Source organism: Podarcis cretensis, assembly GCF_951804945.1.
Source record: "Podarcis cretensis genome assembly, chromosome: 12".
Lineage (NCBI taxonomy): Eukaryota > Metazoa > Chordata > Lepidosauria > Squamata > Lacertidae > Podarcis > Podarcis cretensis.
In genome coordinates, this window is record NC_137181.1 from 9,901,471 (window position 1) to 9,916,579 (window position 15,109).

The window sequence follows — 15,109 nt, forward strand, 5'->3', positions numbered from 1 at the left end:
ACGCCCCTTCCCGCTCCCCGTTGCTAAGCTCCCGACCCTCCTCGTCATCTTTCTCGAGGCGCGAAGCCCCCGCCTCCCTGCGGTTACTACTGGTAGCCTGTCCGCGCGGGCCGTCACGTGGAGGGGGGACGCCCTCAGCCTATAGAGCGCGAGCGCGTCGGCTTGCTCTGTGGTCAGCTGCGTCCCTCCGCCAACCTCCTGCCTTCCGTGCGCATGCTCAGTCGGCGCTGCAGCGTTGGAACTTGGCGGCGGCTGAGGGAGGATGAGGATGGCGTCGCCGGTGTCGCCTCCGAGCTCCTGAGGTGGCCCTCATGGGGCTGGGCTCCAGCTCCGAAGTCCCCGACGGGGGCTCCGAGGGATATCACGTGCACGGGGTAAGGGCGAGCTCCCCGGACGCGGTCGCTGAAGCAGCTGGAGGAGGAAGGAAAACGCAGCCCGGCTTATGTTCGTGACGGGGCGTCCGCCTTCCTCCTCCCAGTTGTTGTCCTTCAGTATTACTGCCTTAGCCCATGGTGCTCGCAGGAGAGCCAGTGGTTAAGAGCGGTAGACTAGTACAGTGGTACCTCGGGTTACATAGGCTTCAGGTTACTGACTCTGCTAACCCAGAAATAGTGCTTCAGGTTAAGAACTTTGCTTCAGGATGAGAACAGAAATCGTGCTCAAGCGGCGCAGCAGCGGGAGGCCCCATTAGCTAAAGTGGTGCTTCAGGTTAAGAACAGTTTCAGGTTAAGAACAGACCTCCGGAACGAATTAAGTACTTAACCCGAGGTACCACTGTAATCCGGTGAACCGGGTTCGCTTCCTCGCTCCTCCGCATGCAGCTGCTGGGTGACCTTGGGCCAGTCACACTTCTCTGAAGTTTCTCAGCCCCACTCACCTCACAGAGTGCTTGTTGTGGGGGAGGAAGGGAAAGGAGAATGCTTTAAGTATGCTTTGAGACTCCTTTGGGTAGTGATAAAATGGGATATCAAATCCAAACTACTACTCCTCCTCCTCTTCTCCGTCGGCGGTTTGTTACAGCCAGGTGGAACCTCCGCGCGCAGAGGCAGTCTATCAGAGCACCAGCGTCATAAGCTGGATCCTGCTGGAAAAGACCCTCTGAGGCTTGTGGATTCCAGCATTCGACTCATAGCTGTCAATCTTCCCTCTTTTTTTGCGGGAAATTCCTTTATTTCAGCACCGCTTCCCACTGCTATCCCGGATTGTATCTCCTGGAGACTGTCCCTGGGACAGGTGAGGATGCTGATCCCTTATATTAGAGGCTGCTGATCCCTTATTTTCAAATCTGAAAGTTGACAGCTATGATTAGACTTCCCACAGTGGCCAACCAGATGCCCACAAGCGCAGGGCAGGCGGGCAGCACCCCTCTCCCACTTTCTTTCTTTCTTTCTTCCTTCTTTCCTTTTCCTTTTCCTTTCTGTGCTTACTAAGGTGGAGCCGGAGGGCTCCCCGTGCTTCGGGCAAGTGTCTGTAAGTCTTGCGCGCCCGGCAGGAGCTCCCGCCGGGCGCGCGAGGCTTGGGGTGGCAGCCTAGCACACGGAGCCCTCCGGAGGACTCCCCGTGCTTCGGGCGAGTGCCTGCAAGCCTTGCGCGCCTGGCGGTATGTCCCGCCGGGCGCGTGAGGCTTGGGGCGGCAGCCTGCAGCCCGAAGCATGCGGAGCCCTCCGGAGGGTGCCCCGTGCTTCGGGCAGGTGTGTGCAAGGCTTGGGGCGGCAGCCGCGGCTGGGGGGGGGGGAAATGTTATTTTTTTATTCATTTCCCCCCCCCCAAAGAAAAACGATGTGCGTCCTATGGGCCGGTGCGCCCTATAGGACGAAAAATACGGTATTATCAGGGCATCAGGGCCCTGTCAAGGTGGTTCTCATCATTTAACAAAATAATACAATACAAATTTCATATGAAAACCAGCAGTGCAGTAGAATGAAAGGGCAGGGGGAATAAAAACAGAAATCAAGACATTGATTGGTTAAAAGCAGATGTAAACAGATAAGGTTTTTCAGAGCCTGTTATAAGACAATCATTGAGAGAACCAAGTACACTTCCCATGGGTAGGAATTCCGTAATGATGGAGCCACCACTGAGAAGGCCCTCCCTCTGGTACCCACAGACCTGATAGATTCTATCACCAGGTCTTAAAGTGAGGTCTCTGTTGTGAATCTTAAGGGCAGGGCAGGCTCATATGGGTGCAGATGGTCCTTCCAGCTGCTTAGTGCTTAAAAATTTAGTGATTTGCCTGTTCTGTGCAGAAGTGATGAACTACGACTGCACAATGTTCTGCTGCATTCAATTTTATTTTTATTTTTCAGGGATAGCTGTGTAAATAAGGTCTCTCCCCAGGGCTGTGCATATGCTGTTCAAAGTCTTGTGGAATGTATTTTCTGTTGCAGAACATGGCACACTGAGAATAGAAGCTTTCAGTAATCCTTAAACCAGTTATTACATTTTTTTTGTTTATGGAGGGAACCTTAAAAAAAAATGGGGCTCAGACACATATGGGGGAATAGGAAAATGCTTCCACTGGTTAAGAGATGAAGTGCTATTTCCTTGTCCAGCACTCTCGCCCATAGTTGTTTATTTTTGCCCTGTGACACTCCTTGGCACATAGCCTGACTATCCAGTTATGATGCTCTTTCCTCTTCTGTTTGTGTGCAAAAATCCTTGGTTCCTTTGGAAACCAAGAGCTCTGGAGAAAAATAAACTGTTAAAAATAACTTCATGCAGATATACACTGCATAATTCTAACAGAATGTATATTCCCAAAGGAGCTAAGCCTTGCCCCTATGTTTTTTAAAAGTCTGCTGAAAACAGTGTTGCTTCAGTGGCCATTCTTAAAGTAGAATCTCTAAATGTGGGTGTTTATTGTGGGATTAGTGCTCCTCATGCATGCAAGTTTTCTTTTTTGCTTTGCAGTATCCACACATGATTGCTATCAAACTGCACAAAACACACAGAGAAAATCTTGTATTAAAAAAACCCTTTGTTGCCAACAATGCCATTTGGGATAGCTCTCCACTGCTCATTTGCAATATTAAGTCCCTGTTTGGAAGCACTGTATGTCTTGCCTTCCAGCTGCTTTTACTATTTCAAAATGGTACATTCTGATGCTTATCTTACCATTCACTATACCATAAAACAAAATTTGTAAGCCAGTTTGAATGAATGTTTAACATAGAAAAATGAGATATAAATACATATAATAGAATGGTTTGGGCCACATTAATTTCACATAGGCCTTATTAAAATCAATGTGATGGGTTGGTTGTGGCTTAAGTCCCATTAGTTTTAATGAGAATTAAGTGCAACTAACTAATGTGCAGCTGGATCCAGCCTCTGTAGTGCTTAGCTATGCTTGCAGTTTTTTCTGGTTCTTACACAGTCTTAGCAAATCACATTTGTACACGTTGCCATTCAGTAAACCTACCACAAACAGCTTCTGATTGTAGGTGCATAATCTCGAGAGCACAAGAGCTACATTGTTTTATTGTTAAAGCTAAACACGTCTTTCTACTTGACAGTTGGTGTCTGGCTGAGAAATTACTTGAGATCCCTTGTGTAAGCCACACTGTGCTTCCTGTGGGTGCAATATATATTGGTATTTCCTGGTTGCCATTGGAAATAGGTGGACTGTGCATTTCTTTGTAATGTCTGCCCAGCCCATCTGTGCAACAAAAGACTTATATAAATAAAATTGAATTGTGAGGTAGACCAGTCCGGTGCTCCCAACTTTGCCTGTAGAGCTTGAAAGCATATCAAGCATGGAGGCGGCAGCAGATTGGTATTTCGCAGATGGTGTTTTGTACACAGCTTATACCTGGTCTCCTCTTTGAAGGAAGAGCTTAAAAGCTTCTGTGACTTGCACTGCACAGTACTCTCTCTCTGCTGTGTACTTTGTCTTCCACAGGTTTCCTCTTTGATTGTTGTGAAACTGCATCTCTTAGATGCATGTGTTATTTTGGGAAGTGATGTAACTGAGTGGTGGAGCACCAGTTTCAATTCCCAGCAGCTCCAGGTAGCACTGGGAGAGACTCCTGCCTGACACTCCGTGGAGCCACTGACCATCAGTGTAGACAATACTGAGCTAGATGGACCGCAAGTCTGCCTTTCAGAGTTCCTTTTGGCTTCTGTTTGGCTAGGGAGGAGAGGGGTTCTGAGCAATACATCTATCCTGTTTGTTAGGATGCTTGGCTGTGGTATTTTCATTTTGCTCTAGGCCAGTATAACCTCTCCCAACTGCCAAAAGACAAGTCTCTTATTGTCAGCTCATAAGCATGCTTGGTATGAATACTTTTTGCATTACATAATTTAGAAAACGTGTGCTTCCACTGACATTTTTTTTCATTTGGTTCATCTATATGTAAAACACTTCCATTTTTCAGGTTCAGGAAAATTCCCCTGCTCAGCAAGCTGGATTGGAGCCGTTCTTTGATTTCATCCTCACAATAGGACACACCAGACTGGTAAGTAGCTAAACAAAAGCCACTGGGTTTTTTTAAATGCTGAGCTCTGGCAGGTAAGTATGTTGCTGGTGTGCTATAAATAAGTGCATCCCAAAGCATGACCTGAAGGTACATGAAGCTGCCACTTTTCTGAAGCTAAGTAGATCTGCTCAGTGCTTGGATGACAGATTTCTGCCCCCCCCCCCCCGCAAATGATAGCATATATGTTGCCTTGAACTCTGTGGTGGAAGAAAGTTGGTGCATAAGTGGAACTAATGAATTACCGTAATAAATGAAAACTAGAAGTCAGCAAGTAGAACTGCCGGATAGGCACAGACCACTTGGGAGATATGGGCTGTGGTTCTGCCCAGCTGCTCATGTTTCCCTTCTGAAAAACATAGAAGGACCGTTCACTGTTGTAGGTTCATCTGCTTGGAAGTTTAGTCATAAGGGAGGCTGCCCCTATGCAGGGCTTGGTTGGTCATAGTACCTGTGACTCAGAATGGCAGAGCGTGAACTTGCAAGCAGGTCCTTCCCACTGATGGCCATGGAAGCATCTGAAATGGCTGGCTGTGAGTGCCCTGTATGAACAAAGGTTTCAGGTTTTTTACTAACTTGTTATTCTGAGTTTGCATGAGCTTAAGGGTGGTTCTGTACTTAAAGGTAAAAGGTAAAGGTACCCCTGCCCGTACGGGCCAGTCTTGACAGACTCTGGGGTTGTGCGCCCATCTCACTTAAGAGGCCAGGGGCCAGCGCTGTCCGGAGACACTTCCGGGTCACGTGGCCAGCGTGACATCACTGCTCTGGCCAGAGCCAGAGCCGCACACGGAAACGCCGTTTACCTTCCCGCTGGTAAGCGGTCCCTATTTATCTACTTGCACCCGGAGGTGCTTTCGAACTGCTAGGTTGGCAGGCGCTGGGACCGAGCAGCGGGAGCGCACCCCGCCGCAGGGATTCGAACCGCCGACCTTTTGATCGGCAAGTCCTAGGCGCTGAGGCTTTAACCCACAGCGCCACCTGCGTCCGGGGTTCTGTACTTAGGTATCTTAAAAAATAAAAAAAAATCTTTTCAAGTAGCAGAATTCCATCCTTTACATATGTCTGTTTGTCTTGGAAGTTCTGATCGTGGATGTAACGGACAGGCCATATTGGGGTCTGGAAAGGAGATTTCTCCCGATATCAGATATGCCCCAACTTCTCCTCTGGTAAATGGCTGGGCACACTTGCTCAAGTTGGGATCTGTTTGTGCTGCAAACATCTCTCTTTCATCAGAGCTGGTGGGTGTGTTGCGCTTTGGAGGGAAGGGAAGGGAAGGAGGGTGTTGACCTGTTATCACGTCACAAAACTAGTTTTCAGCACTTGTTCAAATATCACCCAGTAAATAATTAACATGTTTGAAGCTTCTTGGCCCACATATATTATGGCTACCAAATATACTTCATTTCATTGGATGAAGGCATGGCAAATGGTGGTGTTTGTTTTTTTGCACATTTCTGCTATGACCTAATCATGCTTGATTAGAAGCAACTCCTGTTTATTTCAGAGGGATTTGCTTTGAAATAAGTACCTCTATTGTTAAATGTCCTAAACACTGCATGACTAAAAGCTCACAAATGGGGCATAAAGGCCACAGCCCTCCTCCTGTTGTGATCCCCAGAACCTGGTATTCAGAGGTACTGGTAAATTGCCTTAGCTATATGGGACCTCTGTTTTCAGTTGGGGCTGTTCTTTTAAAAATAAACTTAACAGAATTTATTGCCTCAAGAAGTGCTGAATTTATTTTTATTGCTGTTCTCCTCCAGTGCATTCTCTTGGAAAAGCAGGCAGGAGATATGTTTAATGAATTAATAAAATAAATTCATCTTAAGTTAGTGGCCATAGCACATCTTGTGGCTGTCAGTTCCATAAGGTATTAGGAAATATCCACTTTATGGAAGGCAAGTTGATACTTCAACCTCAATTTCTGCAGCTGCTGGCCTGCCTCTCCACATAGCCTCTGTGAATCTTTAAACTGGTTTCAGCCCTGTTTAGGGAAGTTTTGAATGTTTGATGTTTTATAGTGATTTTGCTATTCTGCTAGGAGCCACCCAGTGTGGCTGGGGAAACTTATTGTTGTTGTTCAGTTGTTTAGTCGTGTCCGACTCTTCGTGACCCCATGGACCAGAGCACGCCAGGCACTCCTGTCTTCCACTGCCTCCTGCAGTTTGGTCAAAATTAATCAATAATAACCATTAATAATAATTAACAATAATTAATTAAAAAATCATTAAATCATTAAAAACAAATTATAAATATATTTTGTTGTTGTTGTTGGCGGCGGCCTAGCAGTCTGTTGGCTACTGTCCAGAAACAAACCTCTTATATTTCCTTTCCTTCCTTTCTTTTTTTTGAGAACAAAGAAGGGGACATCTTAAAAGATTTGCTGAAAGCCAATGTTGAGAAGGCTGTGAAACTGGAGGTGTACAACATTAAAACGATGAAAGTACGTGAAGTGGAGGTGGTCCCCAGCAACATGTGGGGAGGGCAGGGACTCCTGGGAGCCAGCGTGAGGTTCTGTAGCTTCCAAAGAGCCAATGAGCATGTGTGGCATGTGCTGGTAAGTAGGAAAAGATGGTTGTGCGTTTTTACTATACTTCCTTACTCTGTCACTTTGAATTTAGGGTTTGCTTGTTTTATCCCAAGAAAGAATCCTTCAGCAAAGAGTTTTGTGGCACCTTAAAGACTAACCAGTTTTATTGCAAAATATACTGTTAGCCTTTAAGGTGCCACAAGACCCTTTGCTGTTTTTGTTGCAACAAACTAACATGGGAACCCCTCTGGTGAGCGGATTTTGAGATGGTCAGCTCGGGGCTTATTTTCTTCGTCCCCCTCCCCTTTCATGATGATATTTTTTGAATAAAGGCATCGTTTGTCAAACTTCCTCTCCTGCAGGGAAACATTTCCACATTGGCTTGACTGCACATTGCAGAGCGTTCTAGGGTGCACCAGATGGTGCCCATTTTCCCCTTCCCCATGAAAAAGTGTTTTCCTAGCATGCACTCACCTCTGCCATGCTGGGTGTGTCTGGTAACAGTGGACAACTTTCCTGGAATTGGTCTGCTATTATCTCTTATTGAGGATGAGCTTGCAAGGGTTTCTGGGAACATTGTTTGCAAACAACTAGATATAGGCTTTTTGCTGCTTGATTTGTTGACTAGGTGTAGGTAACATAACTGATCAATGTCTCTCTAGGATGTGGAACCGGCTTCCCCAGCAGCGCTGGCTGGCCTGAAGCCGCACACTGATTATATTGTTGGATCGGATCAGATACTGCAGGAGGTAAAGTGAGTCATCAGTTGCACCATTGGCTGAATGGGGGGTGGGGCTAGACAGTTTTCAGTGATTGCTGCTGCAATCTCATAGCCACTTACCTGGGAGAAAGCCCCATTTAATTCAGTTTCAGAGTAGATATGCCTATAATTGCACTATGATCATTGCAGCAAGTATTCCCCAGACTTAATCTATTCTACACATGCAGTCTCCTTCCCAGTCTTTGCTTTGGGACTAGATATAAATTTCTCTGTGCAAATTGTGTAGCTGTCTTTAAATATTCAACCAATCTTGTTCTCAAGGGCTGGGAAAGCTGAATGCAGAAATAAAGAGAAGAAAAGTTGGGATCCCTCTCTACAGATATTTCAGTTAAACCCAGGGTGGAGAATTGGCCCAACTCCACATGCCATTTTGAAAGATGGTTGGGGCTGGGAGGGCAGCAAGGGAAAAGAGGAGCCAAATCGAAAAAGCACTGAATTCAAGTTGAGGTTGCAAAGGAAGAGTTCAGAGTTTGTTACCAATCCTCTCATTTGAGTATGGTCTTGTCTGTCTTGCACTTGACATCAGGTGACATCATGACTTGGCTGAAATGACCTGGCACACTGAATTGGGCCCTTGGGCTGGGGAAGTTCTGCCCTGCTGACCTAAAGGTGTTTAGCACAGAGGATTGATGGCAGTAGTGGTGAGCTTTAAAACCAACAGTCCTATAAGGAGTTACATCCACTCCTGCCCAATACCATTTCATGGGTGATCTTCTTACTTTCCCCAAGCACCTGCTTCCCCCTCCTGCATTTGCACTTGCAGTGTCAAACCATCCTGCCCTACACAGCAGTAATGGTGGAACCTGTGGCCCTCTAGATGTTGAACTCCAACTACCATCAATCCTAACCTGCATGGTCAGTGTTCTGGGATAAGAATTGTAGTCCAGCAACAAATGAAGGGCCACAGATTCACCATTCTGGCTTTAACTGCTTCGTATCTTGTCCTCTGTTCTGACCTGTCCATAGCACATGGAAGTTTGGCAGATTAATGCAATGACCTGTTTCCTGCTGCTTTGTACTTTGGCAGCTACCTATAGGACACCTTGTGAGAGGGATGTCCAAAGAACATGCTGCTAATTCTAGTCAGTCATTTTTTGTCCTACACAACAACAGGGCGCCTGGAAATCATGTAATGGCAGGCAGGGAGATGTTCTAGAGTGCAGCTGTTGGGTTGATGACAAGTCTTCTTTTTCTCTCAGTCCGAAGATTTTTTCTCATTGATTGAAACCCATGAGGGGAAGCCGTTGAAACTGATGGTCTATAACACAGAAGCTGATTCCTGCCGAGAGGTTTTTGTAACCCCCAATGGAGCCTGGGGTGGAGAAGGAAGGTATGGATTTGTGAGTGACAGGATAGTCTGTAAATGAGGTCAAGGTTTACTTATCACAGTATGCTTTCCTGTACATTGCTGTGAAGATGTTTAGCCCCATGGGATCCACAGTGTGGGAGAATTATGCACCCTAGAAAGCCATTACAGTTCCTGTGTTTCGTGTTATCACTGTTGAGCACTTGCCTTGGCACCAGCACAACACAGAAGCAGCAGTTGTCACTGAAGGTTTACCTTCTTTGCATTTTAATGTAATGTAAAAGACAGATGAGGGTCCAAGGTGTGTCTTGATCTGTCAGGGATGGAGCAGAGGAAGGGTAGCAGACAGCCTAGAAACAAAATCTGAGGTGGTGGTGGTGCTTCAATAAGAGGTGGGGTAGCAGTTCAGAAATAGACCAGTGATAAAGGCGTGCAACCGAGGGGCCATATTTTCTCTACTGGTCTTGGCAACTGCACCCAGCCCCTGATCCTAGCTGCCATATTTCCTTATGGTCCCTTGCATGTGGTTCAGGTGTGAGCTAATTCACATTAATTGATACTGAGCCTCAAGCAGTGTGGAGGGACCTTTTGTGAAATACAGGTGTGTATGAACTAGGTGGGGGAAGCTGCCCCTAATAGTCCCCGACCCACCCCAGTCCCTGCTTTTGAGCTAAGAGCCAAGAGGAAGTGTGCATGTGCTGGATTTTGGAGTTTCTACCCCCTTGCCAGCCTTTATTTTCCTGAAAGTTTAGGGCAGACTGTCTCCTTTTCCTATCCTGTTGCCATTCAGGCTTCAGTAAGTAGGGGACTCGATTCATGAATATGTATTTTAGTCCTCTGTGAATGACGAAGGGGCAGCCTGACCCTTTATAAATAATTCCAGTTTACTCAGCTTTCATTTCCTAGGTTACTGCAGTACACGAGCTGAGGGAAGTTTGTCATCCCACAAGGGAGTTGGGGAAATCTGGCAGTAATTTTAACACTTGATTCCAGTTTCCCAAGGTAAACAGCACCTTTATTGGTTACGTGCCACTCATTCTGTTGGTTAGACAGAGCCATCTGTCAATCAGAACACACTGGGTCAAGAGTCTTTAAAACTGGAATGTTGCCAGCATTCCATGGCTCCTCTGACCACCCACAATGCTATGCTACTTGGGAAGAGTCCTTTTTGTAAGCTGTTGCATTAGGGTAAAGAGACTTGAAATGTTTCTTTTGTGCAGCATCCTGCCTTTTCCCTTTTGACACCCTAAAACCTTAACAAAAAATCCTCCTGAAAGTGGCTGCTGAAGTCTGGTGTGACTGCTTACCAGACATAGTGCCTCCCCACAATGCCTAGGTCTCTTTAGTGCCAGGGTATTTATTTGTGCTGAGGGAAAAGTGGAGGAAAGCAAGCTGCTCTGCTTCCTGGGGGCGAGTGCGGACTGGAAGCTTCATAACTAATATACATCACTTATAGCCTTAAGACTTGTCTCTGCCCCAAAGTTAGAGGGACCAAGGAGGGCTGCACACTCCAGTTTAGAGAGATAGACTTCTACTTGTGATCTGAGTCAAATGGGCTTCCGTCAGTTACTTTGAAAACAAAATTTTCAAGGGTGTAAGCTTCTCTCTTTTTCTTTCATTTACCTTCTTGTGCAGTTTAGGGTGCGGCATTGGATATGGCTATTTGCACAGAATTCCAACACAGCCTTCTATACCAAAGAAAAAGGCAGAAGCTGGTCCTCCTTCTCCTTTGCCCTTGGGAGACACACCTCCTGAACCACCAACCAATGGCTATACAGAGGTAGGCATTTCACAGTGAAAGATGACTGCAGTGTTTGTGGGTGCTGCTATTTTTAATATGCAAAGGGCAGGGCGCAGCTGCTGTAATACTCCCAGGAATTATGGGCAGCTCACATACCGTCTCTCCACCTACTCACTTTTGTTCCTTCCTCCAGAGGGCCATGACGTGTCCCACTTACCTGCCTGGAAGCTAGGTTACATTCTTCTTGAGCATCTGTGGACACCATTGTGTAGGGTTTTCTGGACTGATTGGCTTGCATTGCACTTCTGAGTCAGAGGGCAAAGCAGCCTTTCCCCCTTAGAAACTCTGCCCAGGTTGAGGTTATAATATATGCCTCTGGCCCTCTAATGAGGTCATGTCATCTGCCCACTTTGTAGTTGCTTTGCTTAGTGATAATGAATGTGTTCCTTGTTCTGAAGCATGCAACTCTTTCTGTTTTATAAATTATTTCAGGCTCCTCTGTTAGCACCAAACTCCCAAAGCGAAGAACCTGCAAGCTTAGAGTACAGCACAGATCAAAGTGTAAATATGTATTCAGTAGAAAATTCTCTTCAGCCTCCTCCTCCTGTGCAGAGAGTCATGGATCCAGGTAATCTGTTCACCTGTTGACCTTTAGAGCATAAAAGTTGGGTGACTGGTTTTTATATGCAGGTTCATATGTGCAGAAATTCTGTAATGAAGGAGTGCTGTGTTGACTATGACTTTGCAGACTGTAGTCTGCTCATGCGGAGAGGAACAAGGGTCTGGGTTCTTTGGCTTGTGGGGCAGCGGAGATTGCGGTGTCTTTATGATACAGTGGTGCCCCGCAAGACGAATGCCTCGCAAGACGGAAAACCGGCTAGACGAAAGGGTTTTCCGTTTTGGAGGTGCTTCGCAAAACGAATTTCCTATGGGCTTGCTTCGCAAGACGAAAATGTCTTGCGAGTTCCTGCGGGTTTTTCCCCCCCCCCCTTTTTCTAAGCCGCTTAACAGCTGATCCGCTAAGCCGCTTATCAGCTGATCCGCTAAGCCGCTAATGGGCTTGCTTCGCAAGACAAAAAAACCGCAAGACGAAGAGATTCGCGGAACGGATTCTTTTCGTCTTGCGAGGCACCACTGTAACTGATGGGAATACTAACTCGACTGTGGTGCTGTCCAATTCCTGCAGAGACAGGATCCTTCAGAATCTCACCTACCACCCCATGAGTCATAAGCCTACGAACAGAGATGGGTGTGGGGGGTTAGGAATACCTTTGCCAAGGCATTTGTCAAAGTAAGAATGACTTCATGCCGTAATTCCAGAAGAGTCAGGTAACACCTTCCACTAATTTCAGCATATTTGTATCAGGCTGTTCATGGCTAACAGAGGAGTAAGCAGAAGTCTCTTTATGGCATTCTAAGTTACAAGTCATTTTGGTGGTAGCTAGGAACAGGAAAGAAATTTCACCTTTAAACAATTTATTTCTCTTGTAAATTATTGGCTGTACTTTTCTCTCTTCCCCATTGCTTTCCAGGTTTTATAGATATGTCTGGAGCTTCTTTTCCTGAATTAATTGACTTAGTGAAAACAGTCAAGGTGCCTTCCTCTGCTTCTTTCAACTTGCCAGACACTGTTGCAGCAACTGATAGCTTGGTATCTAACAACGGAATTGATTCACACTTTGGTAAGCAAGCACTTTGGTAATTCAAACACAAACATCATTTACTGTAAATGTTTGTGTTTAAACACAAAAGATTGCAGCATTTACTACAGTCATACCTCTGGTTGCAAACGTAATCTATGCGTGAGGCACGTTCGCAACCCGCAGCGTTCACAGCCTGAAGTGCTGCGTCTGTGCACGTGCGTGACGCGATTCAGCACTTCTGCGCATGATGTCATTTTGTGCTTCTGTGCATGTGCCGAAACCCGGAAGTAACCGGTTCCGGTACTTCCGGGTTCTACGCGGTCTGCAACCTGAAAAGGCGCAACCCACAGCATTTGCAACCCAAGGTATGACTGTACATGGGTCTTAGTAAAACTTGTCAATTTTTAGTCTGCTTTTTGCTCAGATATGAAAGTTTGAAGTGTTTATAATGAGAAAGTAAAGTTAAGTAAGAAGTATGAAAATCCAGAACCAACATATTGATTTTGTGATCAGCTTTAATACCTCCTTACTAAATTCTGGTTACTGACAACAATTTTTTAGAAAAATAAACAAAGAATCTTCTGGCATCATAAAGACTAAGGACAATATGAAATATTAGTGTATTCAGGGTAGCCCTGTTGAAATCAGTGCTAGAATTAGAGAAGAAAAAAGGGTGCCTCTGAGCCTAGGGATTTGTTTTCAGTGCCAGGATCTAACTGAGCTGAGTATTGTTTCATGCAAAAGTGCACTTCTGGTTCCTTTCTTCATTCCAGCAGACTAATTTAGCTGAGAAAATTGTTGTTATAGTTAAAAACCTTGCTCATCTACTGCAAGTCACAGTTCAATCTACCGGAATCTGATCTGCTGTTCTATTTTAAATAAGCTAGTTAAAATCTGATGTGTTTGTTGGGTAAGCATGGAAGATACAATTGCTGATAATTTAGAGTTAATTCTAGAGAGTATATGGTAGCTTAGTTACTGATTTCATGTTGCTTTCTTTAGTCACCTGCAGGGGCTTCACGTTTTGAGAATTAAAGGCATTGTTTTTTCTGTAATTAGATTTTGACTTCTTCTTTTCAGACCAGGCCTCTATTCCGGTTTCAGAAGATTCAGTATCTTATGCAGAGGGCTCAATTCCTCAGCCAGAGGTGGATGCAGCGCCTTCAGTTTCTGTTTTGCCATCCCTTCCTGTGGATATCACTGTAAATGCAACATCTAAAGCTGATGGTGGTGCTCAAGAAACACTTCTGCTTTTAGATGGGACTGAGAGCCCGCAAATGACCAAAGCTTTACAACCTGACAGTGAAGATGAAAAGGCCAAGGAATTGACAGAAGAAACTGCACAGATCTAGTGCTAAAAGTGATAGCACTTGCTATCAGCTGTAAGGACTTTGGTACCAGACAATAAGGCTTTTGATACCCAGTGACATCCATTGTGTTGCTATATTACAGTAATACTGCAAGAATTCAAGCTGTTTCCAGCGGCCTTGAGCCAGCCTTTCATCGTCTGATAGGTTTCAACATCTGCAACTACTGCTCAGCAGTAACACTGATAATTTGACTTGGAATAAGTTCTTTAAAAATGCTGTTTTGTGTGAAGAGTTTGCTGTCTGCCCAAAAGCTAATAGCAAGACTTTTAGGTTTGTTTGTTTTTTTAAAAAATGCAGCTAGCAAGCACAGAGTGGCTTGATTTTAGCAGAACCTTTTAGCCCTCTTTCTAGGTTTCAATTTTAATTGTGACAGCTGTTCACCTTGATTTTATATGTCAAAATATTTAATGTTTAAAATTCCCAAATGACGCTTTACAATTTGACCCTCTCTGGGCACCCATGTAGAAGAGGCTAATGTGTTTTCAACTTCCAAGGCTGCAATCCAGGTTACAGTGCTTCCTTGCAGAAGAGCTGCTACAGTACTCTTAACTCCATCCCTGGCACATGCAGGTGGGATGGCATAGCCCCCACTATCCTCCTCCTCTAGTCAATGCCACATTTAAGTTATCTGGGAGACATGGAGGTGCATGCAGACCTCTTGATTATACACATGCCAAAGAGGTAGGAAATGAACCCAAACAGCTACTTCATTCTCCTGTTGGATACCTTACTTGTTAGGAATCTCTCTTGAAAGAATAGTTTCAAGGTGAACGTCAGCATCTTATAGTTTTATACTTGGGGTTAGATGTGGCTGAAATATTTCTTCTGAGCCTCTGCAAATTAAAGGTGACGATTCTAAACATACATGCATGGTAAAATAATTGAATTTTAATTTTTCTTTTCAAATGAAGTGTGTTCTAATGACAGGTATGTGTTGACTTGAGCAAATAAGCTAATATCATGTAGGATTGTACCCGATGGTGAGACTGTTGCTTTTTAGGGAGGCTGATTCCTCTGCTGAGCTCTGAACACAGTTTTATTCAATATGAATAACAGATGTTCTATATCACATTAGCTGTGTTGAATGGTATGTTTCAAAATGGTTTTTGATTCTCTGCTTCTGTTTATTGAAGAGTAAAAATAAACCATTTTTGGAAAATACTTGTTAAAAGTACTCCCTGCAGAAGTTAAGTTGCCGTTTTGGTCCTGTTTATTATTCACTAGCTCCCAGAATAATGTGCAATCCAAACTCTCGATCTGCCA

The 15,109-nt window shown here is 45.1% G+C and overlaps 1 protein-coding gene across 1 annotated transcript; it reads left to right on the forward strand.

The window, feature by feature from the left end:
• Positions 1-198: 198 nt before the first annotated feature.
• On the forward strand, positions 199-15,007 carry GORASP1 (golgi reassembly stacking protein 1). Its single transcript, XM_079946977.1, has 9 exons — positions 199-374; positions 4,377-4,457; positions 6,829-7,032; positions 7,668-7,754; positions 8,986-9,116; positions 10,728-10,872; positions 11,326-11,461; positions 12,366-12,515; positions 13,557-15,007. Exons 1-9 carry the CDS (start codon positions 312-314, stop codon positions 13,826-13,828), a joined length of 1,269 nt encoding a protein of 422 aa, XP_079803103.1. The 5' UTR covers positions 199-311; the 3' UTR covers positions 13,829-15,007.
• Positions 15,008-15,109: the final 102 nt, after the last annotated feature.